At 33.8% G+C, this 25,920-nt stretch overlaps 1 protein-coding gene across 3 annotated transcripts; it reads left to right on the plus strand.

Moving 5' to 3' along the window:
• The first annotated feature begins 5,846 nt into the window (after nucleotides 1-5,846).
• LOC149780462 (mechanosensory protein 2-like) lies at nucleotides 5,847-21,830 on the plus strand. 3 transcript variants are annotated; one of them, XM_089937402.1, is made up of 10 exons: nucleotides 5,847-6,164; nucleotides 10,177-10,204; nucleotides 11,828-11,881; nucleotides 15,094-15,209; nucleotides 15,451-15,523; nucleotides 16,149-16,231; nucleotides 16,659-16,862; nucleotides 17,195-17,250; nucleotides 18,022-18,100; nucleotides 19,349-21,830. In XM_089937402.1, the coding sequence occupies exons 2-10, from the start codon at nucleotides 10,183-10,185 to the stop codon at nucleotides 19,538-19,540; spliced, it is 879 nt and encodes a 292-aa protein (XP_089793528.1). In that variant the 5' UTR covers nucleotides 5,847-6,164; nucleotides 10,177-10,182; the 3' UTR covers nucleotides 19,541-21,830. The 3 variants fall into 3 exon arrangements, with proteins under 3 accessions (XP_089793528.1, XP_089793530.1, XP_089793529.1); XM_089937404.1 differs by lacking the exon at nucleotides 15,094-15,209; XM_089937403.1 differs by lacking the exon at nucleotides 11,828-11,881.
• The last annotated feature ends 4,090 nt before the right edge of the window (nucleotides 21,831-25,920 follow it).

Genomic DNA, 25,920 nt, shown 5'->3' on the forward strand with positions numbered 1-25,920 from the left:
ATGTCGATAATCGAACGGTTGGAAGGGTCTAATGCATATATATGTACTTTATAGCTTTATTGGCGTTTTAATGAAACGATTGAAAGTTGACATTCATCTATAGAAATGAAGTAGACTTAATTGAAGCTCTTTCAAATGTGTATGGCGCTCACTGGGGATAATTTCAAATAGTCTACGTGAGTTAAAAAGCTAGTAAGAATATGGTATTGTTTATTTACAATCGAACGAAATGAGATTTAAAATATTCCGTGGCATGTGAATGACCCTTACCTTTGGAAAACACCGCTTCCTTCGGGAAAATCCCTGTTAGGCAGAATCGGACTGACAGGAAAATAGCAGTCGCTGATGGCCTAACGCTACAGCGTCCAGATGACTAAATTCCATTCATGCGTGTGACGTTAGTAGTATGCAAACCGAACTTTAGTAAATAAAACAAGCCTCGATTACAATTTAACTCTTGCCTCGCCTTTACTTTATTTATCCTTCTATAAAATCAATCGATTATCAATGGAAGCATGGATACAAACTGAAGCTAATTAAATGTTGGCTAGCCCAGGTTAATAAGATGTTTAGGAAATGAAGAACCTGACGAGAAAAAAAAAACAAATAAAATAACCCATTTTGGAAAAGAGTAAATAGGCAACGTTTATTGGGATGCCTAACTGGTGGTGGCAAGTGGAATATATAGCAGATAGTGTGCATTGATTCCTTCAAAAGTACGACTAAGCTTTCCAATAATGAAAATGAAATATTTGCAATGATTTTTTATTGTATGCTCTTTTTCTGCCATAATTTGAGTGTCTTGTTATATGTAATGCGGAAAAATAAAAGCATCTTTAACGTTGAAGCATAACAAATTCAGGCACATATATAATGAACAACTGGGATTAGCTGTTTAAAAATGTCTAATTCATCTCAATTTATTGATGGTCATATCGTGAGCATTACTCAGAAAGTGTGTGTGTGTGCGTGTGTATTCCCCACAATAGACATGATGACACATGATCCCAAAGTTGACCCAAAGCCCGCATCATTGGACAGTGCACGCAATACAAATAGCGTTCAAAGGAGACTGGAACAAGGAAGGAAACAGACATGAACCCAGACTCTTTAGTTCGAGTCCGACGAAAAATCCAATATGGAAGGTGATGACGTATACTGTAGTCAGTATAGCGCTGATGTGTTTACAGTTCTTTGTGAACCACAGCAAATAATATTCCGGTGTTTTAATTCCGAATAAAATTTAAATAGATGTCTTTGTCCAAGAATTCTGTATGCGCACTAAAATATTTCCAGGAAAAACAATTAATCTTTTAGAATCAAAATAATTTGAATAAAAATTAAAATGTAACTCCAAACTGGTTACAAGCAAACACTTTCTAGTGTAAAAGCTCAACTGATAAATATCTCTAAACATCACTATTAAATCTATCTATTGAGCAATTTGGAAAACCCAGAATTGCGAAAAAGAGGCTGTTTACAATTTAAAGCACATACTCCCAGTAAAACCTTAATAAAAACCAATCATTTTACTCCGATAATAAAATAAAAATAGAAAGTTGTTTACTTGTCTCAGTGATTTGTGAATCAAGGTCGGAAACTAAGTCGAAAATAGAAACAGTGTTTCTATTATTAGGTGTTTATGAAAAGATTCAGGTCAAACTAAATTTTCTGGAAACAAAATGCCAAATCAAGTAAACAAGATTATATTACTTTGAAATGTAATGAAATTAAAAATAAAAAGATTTAAAACTTACAAACAATTAAATTATATCAAATATAAATTAAATCGAATATACATAACAGAATACAATCGATAATGTCTAGCTTCTTAATTGCATAATTAAGAATTTCATCATCGGCATCTTTTGTAATGATTATGTCACTTTTAGTGTAAATTTGTTTCATCTTCCTGGTCAATATTCCTATTTTTTATACAAAATTCATAGAGTTCTTCGAGTTAAAACGTTTTGTCCTACGCCCCGTTCTTAGTAAATTGCCGTGCGACGCATTAGGAATATAATATTCTTTGTACGTATCACTTGCTATATATAATTCAGTTGTTTACCTTGATTAAGCTGCTGAGCAGTTAAGTTGCAGACAGGTAATTCGGTTGTTAATCTTATGTTTTATACTGATAAATCATTTATGTCATGATTAATAAAAAGAAACATTATGTGACCTAGTAAAAAATGAGGTCATAAAGGTATTATTAGTAACAGATTTTCTAGGTATTGTTACGATTCTATGTCCTTAAACTAAGTAAAAGTAAAGAACAAAAACCAACACGTTTTGTAAAATTCAACAAATAATTTATTTCCCTATACTATAAAGTGAAAATGTAATAAGAACTTACAGTGTTGTGAACCAAATCCCAACTAGTCCTTGAAGTGCTTTCACAAGTCCAAATGTAGGAAGTCCCAGCTGAATTACAATGGTATTCCAAATAAATTCCAATATTAAATATGTTTGTGTGCCTGTAGTATCGGACTTGTTACGGTTTCATTTACGGTGATGCGTTAACAGTCTTTTGTATGACAATAATATAGTCCAAGTTGTCTTTGTATGAATTTACTATTATTCCAAATTGACATTTTAGCCCAAGATTATTATTGATCACTTTGTAATTCTAGTGAAGAAAATTTTTAATAAGCAATTTCAATTTCATTAAAAACTGAAAAGAACAATACGACTGATTTTGCTTCAGATGGTAAAGCAGGAATGAATGATTTTAGGTAAATAAGATTATATACCGCTCCACTTGACTTAGATTGCAATTACTATTTTCTGGAAATACTATGTCATCTTAATGGGAAATTTACATTCCGGAAGTTTATTAGGTCAGAATAAAGACCTTATATTTAACTAAATTGAAGAAAACCTATTTAGAATTAATAATGAGCTGAATATTTAATCCACAGTCGTAGAGAAGTATTAGTTATGTATTATGTTGCTTACAAAATAAATGGTACATCATTAACTTGATTTTGGACAAAGGTCGAGTACAAACTAAGCAATATATACAATCTAATCATTGACACACAAAAAAAACCCATACAAATTAAATAGACTTAACAACACCACATATGTAAACAATTCCTTATAATATCTATGGAAGTATTGTTCTTTGAATTATGAAATATTCGTGTATTTCACTCATAACCGAGAGCCCCGGGTGGCCGAGTGGTCTTTACCCATCACTGCCCTCTCACATATCTCCGCTTGAGTTCGAGTCTCGGGCTCGACGAATGGGGCCTGTGAGAAACCTTGCCAGTAGCTTCTCGTATGTCGAGGGTTCTTACTGTGGGTTTCCCTGGTTCTTTCTCCACCAATATATCACTCGCTGAAAAATGGCATTATTTCCAAAACAACACCAGCAACACTCGTTTCCAGCCTAAAGCTAAGTATTTATGTCTGTATGCAATTATTTATTTAATATATATTTAATAATTACGTGTCTTCTAAGTAGATAATGTTGCACAACCGAATTGATGTTTACATATTCAATAAAATATGTTTAATTAAACTAACTGGTACTCAGTTAAAACTGTCGGTGACGTCACTTATAATAGGTGTACTATGAAGTCACCCAGACATACATCATCAGTAGATTACTAATGCGATACAACTATGTCATTTGTGAATATTGACTAATAATGATTAATTGACGTACATCTAATTATTTAAGTGATGTATAGCGTCGGTCAGATAAGGCTTTAGATGATTAGGTGATATACGGTACAAGTCAAAGATAACTTGAAATGAGTAAATAATTACAATATCGGTCACTGTTAGTTCAAATTAGCGAAAACCCTTTCATAATGGACAGAATGAGTACATCATGTGGATGTGTGCTAAATTCAGGTTTGTATACGCGACATTTCGGAGTATGCTGAATAAACATCTACCAATATCACTACCACTACCCTTACCCCTACCACAACACACTCCACCAAACATATTTGAATCAGTGACCCTAATATGGCTATAACGTTGTGATTTTGCTGGTGGATACTGAAGAAGAAAACAAAACAAGGAGAAAAGCCAGCAGCCTCGATTTCACAGCAGTAGACATTTACTGGTGCCGAACCTTGGGATTGAACTTGAGTCAACATAGGTGTATTTATGGTGCATTACCTCTGTGCTCTTCATACCGCATTAGCATTTATCTAATTAACCAATATTCCGCAAATGCATCAGTTTGGAACTTTATAAATTTAATTTTTAAAAATATTAAAAATCGAACTTTTGAATGTGTGTGTGTGTGTGTGTGTGTGTGTGTGTGTGCGCGCGTGTGTGTGCATATATATAGACGCAGGCTGTTCACAGATATCCATTCGCTCAGTATATGCCGAATATCCATTTCAAACAGGAACCACATCCGAGTTCCGATTTAAATTGATTAGTATATTTGTTATGTCGAATGATTATTGTTTGTAGTACTTTCATTTCCATTTTTCAGAGGCTACAGTAACGACAGTTATGCGTGTAATTTTACACAATGTCAGACATAGGTACGTAGTATTTGTAGACCGCTCCGGTGGCCTAGTGATTAAAGCGTCCGCCTCGGGAGCGGGAGGTTGTGGGTTCGAACCCCAGCCAAGTCACACCAAAGACTTACAAAAATGGTACTAACAGCTGCCTCGCTAGATGCTCAGGATTAAGAGGTTAGTGTTAGGACTGGTCGGCCTGGTGTCAGGATAATGTGATTTCGTACGATATCATGCTACATGTCTGCGACATGATGCCCCAGTGCTAGACATCAATAAAAACTGCCACACTGCAGAGATCGTAGCGATATGAGTGTAATTTTTTTAAAGGTACGTTAAAAATCAAAAACACACATACACACACACACACACACACACACACACACACAGAGTCATTCTCTTCGGTGGCTTAACAGTTTTGTTTTCTAGTCATTTTTAATTTTGTTGATTTTTAAATTAATGTTTTATTTATTTTCTGAGCAGTATTGGCTATAAATACAAAATCGTGCGATATTGGTTGGTAGAGACAAAATGGATTTAAATTGTAATAATAAAGTATATGTCGACAAAGATATATGTCTTGTACAAATGTTTTAAATGACTGAACTTTATATTTTGGATTTGTATATTTGTGTGAATTTGAGAGATTGAGAGAGAGAGAGATCGAGAGAGAGAGAGAGAGAGATCTGTACTTGGGCACATGGAAGATTATGATCTATCACTTTACTGCTTACGTTCCTTGCATATTTCTTCCATTATTCAACAATGTATTTATGAAGTCAATTGCATTAGTTATAAGTACAGATACACGAAATCATTTAAATTATGATACATACTAATTAGTGCACAGCATGTATACAATTTCAAACAATAAATAAGTGATACAAATAACCAATAAAGTTAGCACAGTTTATGTTGCTTTTCTGGAAACGGTTGCATTTTAATTAAATGGGATTTCAGTACAGGTGACATAGCTGGAATCTGCCGACTAGCATTAAAATGGAACCAGAGTGACCCGATTGACGTAATACTACCTCGAATATTTAGTGCCGCAACAATGGGGGTGATGTCTCTTGCCCAGAGCTAGGTTTCTGCAGTCGATCCAGGCCGACCTGTGCAGCAATCTGATTGCAAATATGGCTCAAATAACCACTGAGGTACAGAGAGAGAGAGAGAGAGAGAGAGAGAGAGAGAGAGAGAGAGAGAGAGAAAGGTAGAGAGAGAGAGAGAGAGAGAGAGAGAGAATGTGTTTCTGGCCACACAGGGTTTAGTTCAATCCGCATGGGTTGTTTGGGCGGTTGCTACGCCACTGCGCAGTTCTTATCCCAGACAAGACTGCACAATTTCCGCTATGTTTACGTTATGACGGTGGTTGCTAAGTCGTTGTTTTGTTTCTACGTATTCGGAATAGAAGCACTCACTTTGCCTACGTCAGATCCATATAATACACACAATGTATATGATCTGTAAATAGACATTAGTGGAGTCTCTTGATTACTAATCACTCACATTAAGTATGTCAGGTCAGTACAATACCCACACTGCATGTGCTTAGCCATTGATACTGGGGTAGATTTCGTAGTCTTGTGATAGTTACATCATAGCCCCCTAACTTGGATATAACTAAACGAAGTAAGGTGGAGAACTGTCATTCAAGTGGAGCGTTTTCTGTAGGTAAGTATTATCTCAAGCAAGATGATAGTTTTTAGAAGCCTTTATCTATCAATACGTTTGTATGTGTAGAGGAAATACAACAACCGAATCTATATAGAGCCTATGGGAATTCTCTTAAACTGAAAGCTGCTCATGGACCGAGGCTAATTTTTTCAAGGATTTTATTATACGGGTATTTGCTCATTACATTGATTACATAGAAGCATGCTTGTAAAACTGAGTAATGCCCAGTTTAAGTAAAATCAAAATAGTTATGCCATTCACCGTACATCATACTGTACAGCATATCGCACATCCAACTAAAGTCTCTCACCCGACTGTATATATCTTTAGTAAATAAACTGATCTTTCTACTTTAGGGACTCCAAAATTCATGTCAGTTGATATAGTCCCAAATTACTTTGGCTGCGGCTTGCTTATTGGCATCGGGGCAACTTCTAGCAGTCAATAGACGCAACCTCTGTCTTTTCTTTCAAGCCAAAGAAAAATAATGAAAAGGCTGAGTATGCTTCAATTGTTCAATTGGTGGAAGTATATATATATATATATATATATATATATATATATATATATATATATATATATATATCACCTACTTCTGTGTTAGTAAATAGTTCTAGCTTCTTTATGAAAAGAACCTTTACTTCAAGCAAAATTTTACGTCTGTTTTGATATAAATCCCTCCGCTGAGCACCAATAATATTCTCTCTCAGGTTAACTGAAATGGACAAGGAATGCTATGTAATATATATATATATATATATATATATATATATATATATATATATATATATATATACACACACACACATATATATATACATACATACATACACACACATACATATATATATATATATATATATATATATACATACATACATACACACACACACACACACACACACACATATATATATATATATATATATATATATATATATATATATATATATATATATATTACTCACTGCTTGTTTTAATGACTTGCCTACACTTAATTAATTGAAAATGCGGTTATGTACACTGTTTTATACTTATTACTCACATATTCCATTATGTAACAGTGATCAATTTGTATACTTGTGCTACAGTATCCAGAGGGTTATTAATGCTAGAACGTCATATTTTTGTCACACGCACACTCACACAGACGGAGGGAGAGAAGGTATTTAGAACTTTTTTGTCAGCGAGAGAGAGAGAGAGAGAGAGAGAGAAATTATGTCCGAGGGAATCACGAATAGATTTATTCCGGTCATTTATGTGCATTAATGAACATAAACTTGTACAACTTGTATTTGGAACACTCCGCTCTTGGATATGGTTTAAAAATATAACTGTCCAATTACCCCAACCAGTTCTATGATAAGTACAGTTATCAAGCACTATGAGCACTGAACTTCAAATGGAAAGCTTGGGGATTGTGTATTATGGACCACTGACCAGTACTATCCCTTAATATTAATTCCCATGTTGTAAGTGTCAACCTAACATGCTTTGGTTTTATATGATATGCTATGCTGGCAAGTTCGTCAGGGCATGGTTTATATATGCACAGCAGACCGATTAATGCTACTACGCATAATTATTTACCCATAATCTTCAGTTACAAAACGACAGACAGGTTTTAATTTTTAAGGTCACTCTATTACCACCACTGTCCGAAAATCTCTCTGGTGTAATCATGGAATGGATCCTTGTCACCTATGCGAGCGTTGAGAGTTTTCATTCGTCAATCTACATATTAACCTAAATCGACTGGCTCGCGCAATTATGTGACAAACAGACGGAGACACAGACATCACCTTTGCAGTATATTTGTATTATTGTTATTTGCAAATTTTTATTCTGTTTTTGAAGTATAATGATTAATTATTATGGTAGCTATATTATATAAAGATGTATCATTGATTTTATGCCTGTTAGTTTGGAAAACCTGTCGTTTCAGTAATGAAATCAGCAAAGAATTTCCAATCGCTATTAACGGAAAAGAGATCCATTTACCAGCCTGGTCAATACCAATGCATTCATTTGGTTGCCACACGGCTTTTAACTCATTCGGCCCCAAACCCGCATGTAGGCGTGATGAGGCTGTACCCTATTTCCAAGCTTTGCAGCATCAAGGTCATTTAAGATACACCAAAGTGGGTGGTATTACAATAAAGCAGACAGATATAGCTCTACAATGATACCAAAAAGTCTAGAAGTTCTACTTACACTACAAAATGCTGAATGAAAAACCTCATTTTATTTATCCGTTTTTACTTTCTTCACCCAAAATTTGCTTGTGGTCGGAATGCGATTTTGTGGTCTCCATACGAAAATGATGGGTCCATTAAGCAAAAAAAAAAAAAAAAAAAAAAAAAACACCAACAAACTTTTACCCTTCTGCTCATGCGCAAGCAAAATGACCAATGGAAAACGACGTTTCTCATACAACTAGGCATTAGTCTCATGGAAAATCTGTTGGAAGCCGATGTATCACGATGTATTCAGAAATAGTCCCCAAAATGGCTTCCCTACTCGCATTTCAGGCAAAAACGACAAAAACCTCCAGGGCCGAATGAGTTAAAAAATGTCTTCAGATCATGGAATTAAAAATCATGATCATTGGTTACCGTTAGATTCGTGTTCCCTATCTTCTAGGTCGTACCTTCAAAATGAAGCTTTGGAATTTGTGATAGGATTTATCTAATATCACGATTGTATAGTTCTAGCAGTAATTTTGTCTGCATAATTTTGCATAATTCCTTGATGGTAAATATTCCCACGGCATTGAATTTCACGTAGTTCATTATAATCGTGAAATTATTATTGTTTAATTTTATATAAAAATATCTTTTAATTCAAGCTAATATAAAAAAATAATTGTTTAAATATAGTATCCATTATCTCTCTCTCTCTCTCTCTCTCTCTCTCTCTCTCTCTTTAATAAGGATTGGTACAGTTTTTGTTCCCAACATTGACTGTAAATTATGAGAGCAACGATAAAAAATAAAGACTTAATATAATAATAATAATAATAATAATAATAATAATAATAATAATAATAATAATAAAATAATAGAGTTATAATTGGTTGCTGTTTTATAGCTAATCAATGCTGATTTATGAATTTGTAATTTATTTTGCAGGCCGCTTTCTCACTCCTATCTCCCCAATTTGTGCATTAAAATAAGTTTCTGACGGTCAAGTCATTAGTTTCCAAGAACAATATTTAAAGCACGTCTAAATCGTAGAAAATCCGCTCAATAGCAAAAAATCTGTCCCATCAAACCTGGAGATCACACTCGCGTAAAACTTGTTGACTTGTATACTTCTACGTCTAACAAATACGAAAAAATAATTTTGAAATGATAGCTTTGTCTGCCTGAAAATTGAAACTCGTCCGGAAACTCAGATTCACAGCTTTTAATCTTCAGGCCCAGTGTTAAAGTTCCTACTGTCGCAAAATGAATAGCTTTGATTTCTTACTGATTGTTTGCGACGTTTATTTTCTCAAACAATTAATGCCTCGAAAACTCTGGGTAGATTTGGAAATTGAAAATATACTCCAGTTTTAATTTATCTGAAATCAGTCGTGCAACAATAGACTCTTTTCAAAAAATATTACTGTCATGTTTCCAGGATGGCACTGATGGCCAGTGGGATATGACACTTGCAAATTGTGCCATGTATGGCCCAGATAACCAGCAGTATAGGCCACTGCCAAAACGGGCCAGTAGTATCAAAACGTACTGAAACAAAATCAGCATGCTTGCTGCTAATATAAATACTAACACAAAGCCTGTTGATTCCACACAATTTTTTGATGTATGATTTACAATATTTTTCTCTAGGTTCAAAGATTGTTTTTCAACTGCGATATCTGACGTATTCAATAGCAAAATTTGTTAAAGTCCATATACCACCATCCCTCAAATGGTTGCCAATGTTGTCATGTAAAAAATAGTTTGGTTCAAGTGCTTTTCTTTCCCTTATCAAAAACTTCATTTGTATTAATATTTTTCAGTTGAAGATGAATAGCATAGAGAACAAAAGTAAGTATGCATTTTCTATCCATCGCAATTCTGGTGGGAGGTAGAACACGATTTTTGTCAGATGGTGCGTTCCGTCTTTAGAGGCAGAAGAACATTTCGAGACCAAGTTTCATAATTTTATCTACTAATATTTTTTTTCTAATTTGTTGGTTGTGCAAATTAACGATCATTATTTAGACCTACGCAAAACGAAACATCAGTAAAACTAAATCAAAGTAAAACAAAAGCCGTTTAAAAATGTATGGTCTCAAATTTGTCTTCATTTAATAAATTTGAAACCAAAGCAGAATTTAAACTTAATATCCTCGAAAATTAATCACAGTTTTTATTTGAGCCTGACGGACTTAAGTCTTAAGTGATCTACTGCGAGCCATTTTGTTGTAGACCTACGTTTAGGAAGGAAACAATGTCGCAGCATGACTCTGCTTTTAATATTCAATTCTTGAGATAAGGTATTGTTTTATAACTTATTGTGTTTGTCATCATTACAAATCTTATTTTACAGGATCCCTCAAAATATGATATGAATTCTTTATTTCAGACTGTAAAGTCCATACAAATAAATTCAGTTATGATATAAAATAAAAGCATTTTAAATATAAGAAACTATAGATGTCTTATGTACAAATATACAGACATATCTACAACAATGGACTGTGTCCAGCTAAAAATGAAATTAGGTAAGACATTCAAAGACTAAGCTCTATAATACGAGAATTTAAACGAATGCCATAGTTCCAAACATATTTCAATATCCAATTTTTACTATAATATATTTATGACATTATTAAAAGTAGATATTTTCTAATTACTTCCTCTAAACCTAATATGCTATAATTTAAAAACATGTTTGTGGCACTGTTCCATCTTGGAAGGCTTAATAGAAAACTAAGACTGTTATTATAACCAATGACTAGTTTTCTTTTCATACATTCAGTAAGGTTTGTCCATAGAGGAGCGTAAAACATTTTGCAGCAGCACGATCAGATTAGTCTAATTTTGATATTGAATGAACAATTACTAAAAACAATTACGTAGAAACATATTTGTTTGAGTGCACAAACATCTGTAATGTCTCATGATATCTTCATCAACTAGCGGATTGGATCCTATGGTGGTCGCTATCACATGCTTTACTAGTGTCTAAAATACATGCACACCGGGCTGCCATGTTCTACATAACGTTTGACAGTTTCCGTAAAGGCATAGAGGCATAAATCTGCCGAATGCTGCTTTTTAAAACCAAACCGAGTATCCCACATTGTGACTTCGCATCGTTGTAGAATAATGCATTCAAATATTTTTGAAATAATTTTTGTTAGTTTTTGTCTGTCACTTAATTACTTTTGCTTTATATATATATATATATATATATATATATATATATATATATATATATATATATATATATATATATATATATATATATATATATATAATGTACGTTTGTGTGTGTGTGTGAGAAGTAAAATATGCTTTAACCCTATTTTCAAGTTTTTTCTTCTTCATTTGTCTCTTTCACTAACACAAACAAGTTTCCACTATTCTTTCTTTGATTCCTTCTATTTCTCTTATGTTTTGGGATTAACGTTCTGTATCATTGATTTAAAAAACAATTTTCAGTCCATCCTACCGGAAGTGAAGATGCAGATGCACCCTATTCAAGGACGACCAAAGGTAATCATGTTAGTGCCATGATGATAACCTGACATAAAGCTTGCATCACAAAGAATCTTCCAAATGTACAGTACAATTCAACTGACAAAGAATCTTCCACATGTACAGTACAATTCAACTGACAAAGAATCTTCCAAATGTACAGTACAATTCAACTGAATGTACATTTTGTGATTAGGATTCACGTTATTGTACAGCAAGTGAGATTTTATCGTAAATATAGAGAATAATACTTTGAATGGCTACATATATCTGTACAGTTTGAGATACATACAGATCATTTAGTGATTTGGAACACTTGATAGATGATTTTTCCTCATATCAATATTTCCGCGAGTAATAGCTTCTCATCAGTTCCTTATAATATGTACCATAAAATGACATATGCACCACATATTTTTTACGGTCTGGTATACGTTTTTTTTTTTTACTGTCCTCACTTTTGCTTTTATTTTCTTATGAATTTGGTACTAAAATTCAAGCAAGGACCACCTATATGTTAGTCCATGGTTCTTGAAGTTCGTTTTTACTGGAGGCTAACAAGAAGGAAAAAAAAGAGAATAGAATGCTAGACGAAATTGAATTTAAATTTACAGAGGATACAGCTGTAATCTAAGATGATATTCGTGCATGTCAATGAGACAAGAGTAACTTGTAGCATTATGCTCCATTGACAGTTTTTGAATCTAGAGACACCAGAAGAGAGTAGGCATCTAATTACATAGACAAACCGTTTTTAAAAAGTAGGCAACCCAAAACCATTTCAGATATACTTTCATAATACACTAATAAATGGAAAAGAGACTACACGCGTAAAAGTCTTCATCCCATAGTGGTAAGATCTTCATATCATAGTGTTTTTCTCCTCATTTTGAAGTGGTCATGTCTTCATATTAAAATGGTCATGTCTTCAAATTATAGTGGTCATGTCTTAATATAGAAGTGGTCATGTCTTCATATTAAAGTGGTCATGTCTTAATATTGAAGTGGTCATGTCTTCATTTTATTTTAAAGTGGTCATGTCTTTAAATTAAAGTGGTCATGTCTTAATATAGAAGTGGTCATATCTTCATATTAAAGTGGTCATGTCTTAATATTAAAGTGGTCATGTCTTTAAATTAAAGTGGTCATGTCTTCATATTAAAGTGGTCATGTCTTAATATTGAAGTGGTCATGTCTTTAAATTAAAGTGGTCATGTCTTCAAATTATAGTGGTCATGTTTTCATATTAAAGTGGTCATGTCTTCAAATTATAGTGGTCATGTCTTCATATTAAAGTGGTCATGTCTTCAAATTATAGTGGTCATGTCTTCATATTAAAGTGGTCATGTCTTCATATTAAAGTGGTCATGTCTTCAAATTAAAGTGGTAATGTCTTCATATTAAAGTGGTCATGTCTTCATATCTTAATATTGAAGTGGTCATGTCTTCAAATTAAAGTGGTCATCACTTCATCTTAAAGTGATCATGTCTTCAGTCTACATACCATAGGGGCCATGTATTCAGATTATTGTGTTCTCTATCGGGTGGGTAACCTCAGCTTTACAAATGTTTTGATTAAGAATTTAACTTACTTTATAACATTTACAAGATATGTTATCGCCATACTCGTCATGTATACAAACCACAGTTGTCTGAACTTTATAACTGCACGTTAAAGATGAAGTTTTAGAAACCTGCAAAAAATAAATTGTTTGTTCTAGTGGCAGTGGTTTAAAGACTTTTATCTATTTAATGTAATCAAAGTCCACCATCTTGATAAAAGTACCGATCTGACATCCAAAATGGCCATCTTGAAAATCATATTATCACTATTTCATCTTAACAGATGGTCGTGTCGTTAAGGAGTTTTCACTAAAAGACTTCGTATTATGTCTTATTGATCCTCGACGAAAATGGCACCCGTTGTAGGTACCCTTGGACATTCACTATGGTTGATCCTCGACGAAAATGGCACCCGTTGTGGGTACCCTTGGACATTCACTATGGTTGACAGGGTGAACGTCTTATTCGTTGTATCACTGTCCGTCCTGAACGGGTGGTTGTTTCGACATGGGTTTTAACTAAACGACTTCATTTGATGTCCGGTAGGTCCTGGATGAAAACTCTACCAACCTTATGTTTAATATGGCTGCCTCGGATGATAAACTTGAAAATACATTATTGCTTCTCCTCCTGAATGGTAGGTCTGTGTCAGGTCTTCGGACATCCAATATGGCAGCGACGCTGGATATATTGAAATCTTGATATTGCTATTTATCCGTAAAACTTGTTTATGGTGTCTCGTTGGTCTTCAATGAAAATTGTTTCGTTATGTGATGCCTCCAGAAATAAATATGATCACCGTGGTAGCCATATTGAAACTCTTCGTATCTCTATCATCCTGAAGGGATGGTCAATTTGACATTGAGTTTGTACTGAAAGACTTCACATCATGTCTTCTTAAACCCAAAAGGAATTTTTCTTGTTTTTTTTTTTTTTCCTGGCATGTATTGTGGTTACTATGGCGACCATCTCGAAAATCTTTTTGACATGATACTTTCAATACAAGATTTCGTATTATGTCTGCCAGGTCCTATGCAATGTGTACCTCGTTCTAAGGAACACTATACTCATTTAACCTCCAAAATAGCACCATAGCTATCACAAAAATCTTCTTAGAGTCACTGCTCTCTCGTGAATGTTGTCAGTGATTTGTTTTGTTTTTTGGGGTGGGGTGGAGTGGTGGTTTAAATTAAAACACTTTTGAAATATTGAATTTGGTCATGATATTGGGATGAATTTACGGGTCGTTGATTGTATTTTTTGTGCTTCACTTAGGTTATGAACACAGTGATTCATACCTGTTCAAGTGGATGTTTATCAAATTTTATATTTGGCTGCATTCTAATGAACAAGATGATAGTCAGCACGAAAGGTTAGAGTCACAGGTCTGAACAAGTGTGAATAGTTTTTATTTTATTTAACCTAGTTATTTAACCTAGTAATTGACCTAGTTATTTGACATAGTTATTCGATATATCGGAAGAATACATTAAATGTAGTTGAAGTTTCTCGTGAACGTCAGATATGTTTTGAATACTCCGCAGTTAAAGAGATGAAATGGACTTATCTTGGATTTCTGGCAGTCCTTTTTGGCCCGTGGAGCGTCAGTCTCTTCTATGGACTTTTGATTATATTATATTATCCTTGGATTTCTGTTTCATTGACAGGAGAGCATGAGACTGAACCCGATGGGGACATCGGCTGTTGTGGCTGTGTACTATTAGGGATATCAATATTGACTTTGATCCTCTTCTTCCCGTTCTCTCTCATCTGTGCTATCAAGGTAATTTATTTTTTAAACAGTAACAGCAACAACAGCAACAGCAATAATAATAATAATAATAATAATAATGACGACAATGACGATGACATATAATGTAGGTGGAGAATGGAATAGTAGTGATGGTTTGGATAATAGTAATGTATTTTCAATAATGATGATAATAATACCGATAAAAGGATTAACATATTATCGCGATTATCCAGATTTACATTTCCACGAAGGTATAATTTGCAATTTACAGATAGTACAAGAGTATGAGAGAGCGGTCATTTTCCGACTGGGTCGGGTCAAGCAAGGAGGTGCTGTAGGACCAGGTACAAATTTCATATTTGGCTTCTTTTTTTCTGCCTTTATATTTGCATGTCCGTCTTTCACGTGTTATTTATAACATCAATGCATTTTCTGACGCTCACATATAGGTATGTTTGTTTGTAGAGAGTTTGAATGCGTGAGTGTTGGATGGATACTATCAATGGTTAGAGTGTTGGGTGGATAATATCGATGTTTAGAGTGTTGCATGGATAATATCGATGGTTAGAGTGTTGGATAGATAATATCGATGGTTAGAGTGTTAGATGGATAACATCGATGGCTAGAGTGTTGGATGGATAATATCGATGGCTAGAGTGTTCGATGGATCCTATCGATGGTTAGAGTGTTGGACAGATAATATCGATGGTTAGAGTGTTAGATGGATAACATCGATGGCTAGAGTGTTGGATTGATCATATCGATGGTTACAGTTTTGGATGAATAATATTCATGGTTAGAGTGTTTAATGAATACTATCGATGGTTAGAGAAACGGATAAACGCATATTATACTGATTATTGGTAGTACAGTTATTGTATGTATGCAGATGCTTCCTACACCACCCCCCCCCCCGTCTCTCTCTCATTGCTCGTATTGATTCATTCCTTATGTCATATAACATTCCAGGTATCTTCTTCCTGTTTCCATGTGTTGACACCTTCAGAAGTGTGGATTTGAGAACTTTTTCCTATGAAATCCCGCCACAAGAGGTATATCATTTTCAAATCAACTGTTTAAGATAAATTGAAATAAATTAAGATTAATTGAAATAAACTTAAATCAGAGTTAAAGTCTACAAGGAAATAGTGTTAAGGTCGTCACTGTAAACTAACACGACATTAATTAAAATGCATTGTAATAACTGACTAGCGTCCACTATTTTTCTCCTGAAAATGCGCTCTTTAGAAATTGTACTTTCTTTAATATATATGCAAGTACTTTCAAATAGGTACAGCTATAAGAGCATTTTTAAAATGATATCTGTTTTTCATTTATGATGATTATCATGACCATGATGTTGAAGACGAAGATGTATTAAAGCCACTTTATTCCTCTCTCTCTCTTTATATATATATATATATATATATATATATATATATATATATATATATATATATATATATATGTTATCCACAGATCTTGACTAAAGATTCAGTGACGGTAGCCGTGGACGCCGTTTTTTACGCCCGTATTTTTGACCCCACCATGTCCATCATCAATGTGTCTGATGCTCAGTCTTCGACAAAACTTCTGGCAGCCACGACACTGCGGAACATATTGGGAACCAAAGCTCTTACTGAGGTGTTGAGTGATAGAGAGCACATTAGTAACACTATGGAGGTACATTGCATGTGCTTGCTTAATATATACATATCACAGATTTTTTTTTGCATATTAAATACTTACATATATATATATATATATATATATATATATATATATATATATATATATATATATATATATATATATATATATATATATATATATATATATATATATTCATTTGTTGTGATTATTAGAGACATCACTTTATAAATGATCAAATTTTCATTATAAAGTTTCTTTCAGGCATATCTTTGCATGCGTCAGTAAACATTAATATCTTCTCACACACACACACACACACACACACACACAAATACACTTATGATGGCTTCATTTTATTTCAGGAAACACTGGATGCAGCAACTCATCCTTGGGGTGTCAAGGTAGAAAGAGTCGAAATGTAAGTGTTACTTTTTCAATTGTGTAGTGTATGCTTGTGTATTTTGTTTCCTCATTATTTACCTTCGTTTGTGGTTTACATATATATATATATATATATATATATATATATATATATATATATATATATATATATATATATATATACATATATATATGAGAGGGTGTGTGCGTGTTGAATGTTAAGGCGTCATAATTGTCGGACATGTATATTGAATCCTGCATACACTCATTGTACATTTTTCTTAAAATCATCCAGCAATGAGCTAACGATTTGCAGATTTTGCAGTTTATCTGTTCATTTATTTTGGAATACTAGTAGGGGTTCGTCTGCTTTGTCTCCAGAAGTGTACTGTTTTCAGCAAACATACAATTCCAGAGTAAATTTGGTAATTCCAGATGCATTTATCTTAGCGTGTCCTATAAACCATGAGAAATTGTCAACGCAAATGGCTTTCAAATCGTAAATTTTTCATGATCGTGACGTAAAGTATATAACTGATATGCGGTTTGGTCGCCATAGCTATAATGTACTAAAGTTGGATGGTTACGATCATGTGGTACAATTTTTAAATTAAGTCTGTTTAGATTCTTTTTTAAACTTAAATGTTATGTTTTATCCTGTGGTCCACTTTATTTGTTTTATACTTTTACATGGAGCATACACGTTCAACAACTGAAATATATCAATATTTTTTGGCTTCAACGGATGTTCAGCATTACACTTTTTAAAAAGTGTTTATACATTGTTTTGTTTTGATTTTTATTTCAGCAAGGACGTCCGTCTCCCAGTTCAAATGCAGAGAGCCATGGCAGCCGAGGCAGAGTCTACACGTGAAGCTCGCGCTAAGGTAAATAAATAAATAAGAAACGTACCAAAACGATAATCCATACAATGAAAGAAAATATTAAACTGAAAACTTTTACACAGATGGAAAATTTATATTCCTGTTAAAACTAAGTACAAGTGACTGACATGTATATGGCGATTAAAAAAAGAGGAGGTTTCTCTTCTAAAATTAAAACAAGAATATAGATTTTGTCAAGCATTACACTTTGCTAGTTAGGGCTGGTGAGAGTATAATCGATTATTTGATCGACATAATTGATTATTGATATAGACATTAGGAAATCGATTTTTAGGAAGACATTTCGCTGCCATTACAATTGTTCTTTTGAACCTCAATTTTGTACAGCAGTTGCCTAATTCAACCACATGAAAACATAAAGATAGTGTGTTTTGTTCAATAAACTGTTTCTAGCATTGGGGCTAATTAGCGCATCGTTTAACGTGACGGGCAAAAAACACAACGACGGACAACATTAATATATACTAGTACAGGCAAGTTCATAAATTCTGTACTAACGATTGGAGAAGCTAACGCATTTAACCGACTGCTTACCATCTGCAAACCGACCCACAGTCTCGTTCGCAGGGGAAGTAATATATCTACGCTAAACATGACACTTAAAATTAAAATTACAAACATTTTCTATGTGCTTAAATAAGCCTTAATGTACAGTGCGCAGGCTGGACTTATTACCAAAAAATTCAGGAGAACACTCCAGAAGTTGGAAACTATCTGCTTAATTATGCCGTAGAGGAGAAAAGATAATGCATGTATGACTTTGTATTTCTTAATAAATGACATTGCAACACGACTAGAAATCACTTTAGAATATTTGTAAAAATATGATGTTGTTGTGAATATCTGAAGCGACATTCTCATGGTGTCACGTAAAAGGACTAATGCTATGTAGAGTGTTTTGGTGCACATGGCATTTTGCGTTCACTATCATAAGTGTTCTTTATATACATTCCATTAAAGGTTAAAATCAGTTATATATTTATATAAGACACAGATAATCGATACCTTAGAGGGTTCTATTAGCCAAGTATATTGCTAATTAGTGTTGTAAATGAAAATTAAAATGTCTGTGTTGAAAAAGAATAAATGTCATTTGTTAATTTGATTGCCCTTAATACCATATTGTTTTTTTTTTCTTCTTCTTTTTTGAAAGTCTTTAGTATAAGGTTTATTAAATACCTTACAGAAATATATGCTGATCACGTTACACGTATTTATTACTCATTCTAGGTGATTGCAGCAGAGGGAGAGATGAAAGCGTCACGTGCTCTTAAGGAAGCTGCCGATATCATGTCGGAGTCGCCCTCGGCGCTTCAACTCCGATACCTTCAGACGCTTAACTCAATCGCTGCGGAGAGAAATTCTACTATCATCTTCCCGGTTCCGATTGACCTCATCACCGCTTTTGCCAAGAAAAAATAAAGACCGTAAAAGTTTGAAAAAGATATCTGTGTTCCTACCTATCCATGACAGCGGACTTTGTTTGCCCCCTCCCCTTATCACGATACTTAATTATCTTGAGCTGCTTGGTGGGGTTCTTTGAGGTCTTTCTCAGCGAAATCTTTTGAAATAAAATTTTGAATAGGAATATTACTCACTTCGTGATGTCCTGTGTCTTGCTGCGTTGCATACAAATGCATTACGTAACCATATAATGTATACGTATTAAAGTACAGCCACTAGTATTATCTTTTATTGCGAACTCTTTCATATTTAATTAAAACAAAAACAAAAATGATATGATCTATGGCTCTGTTCCCGTCACTTTCATCTAAACTGTTTGAACTTCTAACGATTATTCTCAATGTCAAGTTTGTAAGGTTCTACACTTGTTGTAGATTTATGATGTATCAATAGATATAGACGATAATTAAGTGGCGTATTACATTTGTGAAAGACTAAAATAAATTATTTGCTTCTTTAATAATTGCAATGTGATTTCTAACTGGTTTCAAGGACTGTAAATGTTTACTCGTTATCAACTTGATAGCGAGGTTAGCAAATTATCGTAAACTGTCGAGGTCATTGAGAATATTTTCAGGCAGCGAGTCCCAGAAAACATAAAGTGTGCACATTTACTATTAATAATACTTTCTTTGCAAATTGTATTTCAATTTTTTTCTCTATGTTCACCTGCCTTAATACGTAAGAAATTAATTTTTGTTAGCTAACGTTTTATGGTTACGGTGGAAAAATGGTTATATATAATACCCATCAACTTGTATATAATTCTTTAAAAATGATCCCCGACTTTAAACGGAGTTTCCTATTGTTGTTTTAAATATGAAAATGTTTCTCCTTTTTTAGCCGATATATTCTATTTCAATATCCTGGTATTATATACCACATAAATATGAACAGTACTTGGGGGTAGGAGAAGGGGTGGGTGTGGGGCTTTAGCTTTGATATTAAATCGTTCTCTGAACTCGATAAATGTAATAATCACATAAACAAAAACATTCAACAATGTTTCAATTAATTTCTGGTATTTTAAATAAATAAAAACGGGAAATGGCATTATAAACTGGCTTTTGATATAGGCGAATGCTATATACAACACGGCTGGACCGTAACTTCCTTAACCTCAGGTTGAAACTAAACGCTGTATTGTATTATTGAGTTTCATATTTTAGATTTAGATTTAGTTGTCGATGTAGGAATGAGCTTACATTATTTTCTCTAATTTAAAATTAATTTTTTTTTTACCAAATGAAAATGTAAGTTTGCATCCATACAGAGACATTACAGAGAAAATAAAGGGCGTGTGTTCTCTTATTAGTACTATTACCTTAAACAAATGTTCGAAAAGGTATTCGGTGCATCTTCAGTCTTTTTCATCAATTCCTTATTTTTATTTTTTACTGAAGAGACCGATTTACATGCCCATTGGTCATAAAAGTTGCAGAAAGAAAAAAAAATCTGAGATATATTCCAGTACGTGTGTACTAAGAGTCAATGTTGTCTTTTAACGATGAAAGAATGGAGCAGTTAGTTAAACGTGTAAAAACGGGTTTTGGGGAAGTGATTTTGGAGAACAGGGTTAAAAAAAATGAAGGGTATTCTTTGTTGTGCAGAGATAAATGTGCTGCACAATGATGAGATATGAGATTATATAAAAGTGATTGACTTAGAGGGTGAGTTTCTCAGCTGTATGATTTGTTATTACACAGCATCCCCCAGTAAATACTCACTGCTCCCTAATGATACTTCAAAATTAATTTATAAGTAGCATTTGTGACCAGAAACGAACAGAGCTTCTCTTTTATAAAATCAATGTAAAGGAAAGAGAAATAATCATCAAAGATCTTACCTTTTCCATGCCTCACAATATTATAAGCTTATAAAGAATATTTTATTTTGTATTAAAAAAAACGAGAATGTGTCACTCTTTGAGTTGTATCTTGCTACGTTGCATTTGTTTGTCTTGATATCATTAAGTTTACGACATAAATAGCAGGCATTTTTGAACACATTTAATTAAGAAATGCTGAAGGGTCTGCACCATTTTTTTAAAATGCTTGTATTAACATATGCATCAGTTTTGTGTTATGTGTCTGTATTATTTATATGACTTTTTACTACATAATTTATCAATATTACCTATTTGTCATCAGCTCGATATTTTCAGCCTATCTGTACTGTCTGAGATGTTAACGGATTTTTATACGTTTCTAACTTTTCACTGTATTAAACGTTGGTTACGTACATTATATTTGCTACTGTTTTCTCTTAATACTTATTTGTTGATTTGATATTATTTCCTTTTTGTCTTAACATTCTTTAGGTATATCTGCCAGTCGTAATCTTACTATACATTTCTTCTTTTGTATGTTTCTCTATATCTTGTCATATTTTCTTTGTCGTTCTCTTATTGTCGCGCAGGTGCGAGTATATATTCCCCTTTTATTGCGTTTACCCTCTGCATATACAAAGATTATTTAAATGTGATTTTTCTGTATTTCTCATATGTTTTGTTAAGTTTGTATCTGAAAATCTCTTTATGGACGAAAAAAAGTTAGAATGAATGAATCTTCGTCAAACAATGAAATGTATTACACTAGGCATATGTATCCATCTGTATATCTATATATTCCTAAATCAATATGGTATCCATTAGTCTCTCTATGGTCTGACTGGACGTCTATCATTTAATCTATCTACCTATCTATCCATCCATCCATCTCATCTATCTATCTATCTATTTATATATCTACATATCTACCTACCTCCTACCTATCTATCTGTCTGTCTGTCTGTATATCTATCAATCTTTCTATCTATCTGTCAGTCTGTCTGTCTGTCTGTCTGTCTATCTATCTATCGATCTATCCATCGATCCATTCACTCATTCATGTAGTTGTCTGTCCATCTAGTCCCCAACCGTAATTATTCCGTCTGCACCTTTCCTACCAACCATGCAACATTTCATATGTCAATGAATAATGTAGACATTACTAACTCAAGTGTTATAAAGATCCAAGTGTCCAATATAAATATACAACAGTAAACATGTACTATAGTTACATGATTAATTATTTTACTCTAAAAATTGGAATGTAGCACGAGTATAGTCAAACTAGTGCAATTTTCTTAGGATATACTCCACACAAAGGCACTGACGTACGAAGACGGTTAACTCCAGCGTAAGCCGTATATAGAAGAAAGAAATATTGGGGGGGTATTGCATTTTTAGATCTTTTGGGATTCACATTCAATTGACAATTCCATTAAAGTACTTGGGTTTGCCAAGGATAAAGTATTGAAATACCCCCATTTGAAGAACATATCCTGGAAAATGTATAATATTTGTTTTCGTGCAGCGATCGAATCTAAGACAAAAATGCAGCCAAGTTTAACGAAAGAAAAATACAAATGTCCACAGCTGTTATTTTTATGTTACAGTTTTCTTTGCAATAAAATTACTGATACCTTTATTGTAAAAAGCCGTTTTAAAATATATTAGAGTAGAAAAGTACTATTTAATAACTTTGAATGGAATGTATTAAAGAATAAACTTAACATAAGTCACCATTACATAAACTGAAGCGGCCATTTGTTTTCCACGATGGAAAATAAATAAAAATATTTCAAAAGATTTTGACATTTTCCATACTGTCTAGATTATTTTAAAGATTGCTGATGAATACTGATTTTGAAGTCTGTGAGTCAGAGATCTGTATAATTAAATTACTAACAAAAGAACGCGAAAGAAAACACACTTTGGTAAAAAATAAAAGGACACAACGGACTGCAATCAGTTAATGAACTTAGAATGTATATAAAGAGGAGTGAGTTTGGCTCAGTCTGATCCTGCACAGAGTAACTCAGCTTGAAGAATGTTTTGATCGTGTACGATCATGTGCGAAAACGGACAGAATCTGAACAAAATGGCGACATCCTTAAGTAACTTAACTGCGACAATAGAAGACAGCCTAACGTGTTTGCGATCTTCTTTCTATCGAAGCGATGGGAAACCATTGGGCTGGAACAATAATGTCACAAGACCAAAACCAAAGACGACAAACCGAGAATCTACCTTCCACATATGAAGGCTTTAGCTGAATCAAAAGAGTATACTAGTATTCAAATTCCTTTTTACATCAACGCTACAACATATCTCGATCTACGTTTTTCCTAGCTGGATATACTTTACATACGAGTAAACGCACATTTACAAACAAGCGATACATTTTATTACTAAACATGGTCGACAACGGAATTAAAAGATGACTGATGTTATCATCGGCTTCTCTTTCACAACAGATCTCTTAGGAAAATAAATTAAGTTATAGCTGAACTTGATCATATCCAACAGAACCTTGAAAAACCTAAATAATGCCGCCCCACATAATTATTATTTCGTCGTTCAGGTTTGAGGTCGCACATAAGATAAATCTTTCCGCTAGGCGCTAACGATTCATTCACTCCCCATCCCCACACCACCCAATATAAAGACCACCTGCTTACAAAGACCAGTTTATTTCGGTCGTCTGAATGGTGTTTGACAAAGATCTATTTATATATTAATCGATCGATCGATCTGTCTATCTATCGATTGATCGATCTGACTATATCTATATATCTATCTACGTACGTACGTACCGATCTGTTTATCGATTGATCGGTCTGACTATATATACGTACGTACGTACATCTCTATCTATCTATCTTTCTATCGATTGATCTCTCTGACCATATCTATGTTCCTATGTATATATCCGAATATATGCTTGAAGGCAGCGGGGAGCTGTGTCTTTGGCGCAATACTGCAATAATGACTTTGGAAAGCAGGACACATCTACTTCGTCTTTTTTTTGATGGTCAAAATTGACCCACCCAAAACTTTCTGATCAAAACTCAAACCAAAATCCTAACTGCCCAAACGCCAACCCCTGCCACTTATTTTATATGTACCTGGAATCTACACTATATAATGGCTGCTGGGTTTATATGCGAGCGTCAGAAAAAAATGTCATTGCAAGTTGTTCAAAATTAAAAATGAAACCAAAGTAAGTTTCCACACAATGGTTGCAAACAGGCACAACATGTCGTATCTTATTCAATACTGACTGGTTTATTATTAATCCTCAAATATCGCCGTTAACAAATCATCAATCTGTTAAACCCTATGGTAATCTCTAAATGTAAAGTACCTCACCATTGGCAATTATTTGTGCACACTGTCATCTTTTATTTTGTAATTAAAAAACTGGAGCCAGTCGTCAATTTGAACCTTTTATTGAAGGTATGTTAGTTTGGATATTGAAAACAAACCTCAGTTATTATCAGATATGGCATCCAAAGGAATGTATATTGTTTTGGTGATAAAAGTGCATCACACGCACACAGAGATACACACTCTGCAGGGTTAACGAAACTAATTGTATGCACCAACTGAACTTAAAGAAGTATATTCTTTGCGTTCCATAACAGTTTACATTTGCATACTCCTAATGGGAAAGAACTTCAATATTAAATGGAAGAGAAAAACGTTGTATATGCCAAATATTTATTAACATAATCACAGTATCTTACGTCATAATCAGACATTATACTTTGAGACTTTGCCAGTGGTTAATGCGTTAAAGCGTTTGAAGAAATCAAAGTAGACAAAACGAATGTTTATAGCTTACAATAGGAATGTTATCGCGTATAGACTCATTTCAAGTTTTTATAAGTCCAATTAATTGCTTCGTTTCAGAATCGGACTCTTTCTGTTCAATGACCAATTAAGCGACTACAATCTTCGGAGTCGATTTTGGTTGAAATTAAGTTTTTAACGGTTTCTTCCTGCCGCGGAATTAGGGTTACTGGAAAAATATTCCTAATTCTGTCAAGAAATTAATCACTTATTAAACGATCATCGATAGGTTGGTTGGCGGAATCGATTATGAAATTGTATGATATTCCGACATCACTGCAATTAGATACGAATTATTGTCCAATCAGCATGAACATGATCAGGGTCGTTGCAGCTAGTTATAATGTTAAGCTCTTAAACAAATAAGAAAAAGCTTGAAAGCACGGATTCAATCTGCGATTTTGGTAGCATTGTTAAAAGCGTTGTGCAAAACACGCAGCCCGCTAGACCCTATATTCAATACTGGTGTATGTGAAGTGTCGAATTTTGAATTGCAGCATAAAATGTTATCGCATTTAATCCAGAAACGTCTTTGTGACGGGTCACTTCGATCTTTCTTCATTCATCTCCCCCCACCCATGTCAGTGTAAACTTCAAAGGGGCGAATTCCAACTCAGTGAAATTGACCGGGGTATCTTAATACGGTCCTTAGAAAGGAAAC

This window comes from Sinohyriopsis cumingii, chromosome 16 (genome assembly GCF_028554795.1).
Source record: "Sinohyriopsis cumingii isolate HCF-2022 chromosome 16, ASM2855479v2, whole genome shotgun sequence".
Classification (NCBI taxonomy): domain Eukaryota; kingdom Metazoa; phylum Mollusca; class Bivalvia; order Unionida; family Unionidae; genus Sinohyriopsis; species Sinohyriopsis cumingii.

Bases quoted from the DNA above. Each gene is read 5' to 3' on its own strand.
- LOC149780462 (XM_089937402.1), top strand. From the start codon at position 10,183: ATGAATAGCATAGAGAACAAAA. The intron at 16,232-16,658 runs GTATATCATTTT...TGTTATCCACAG, and splicing joins ATGAAATCCCGCCACAAGAG to ATCTTGACTAAAGATTCAGT. The intron at 18,101-19,348 runs GTAAATAAATAA...TACTCATTCTAG, and splicing joins CACGTGAAGCTCGCGCTAAG to GTGATTGCAGCAGAGGGAGA.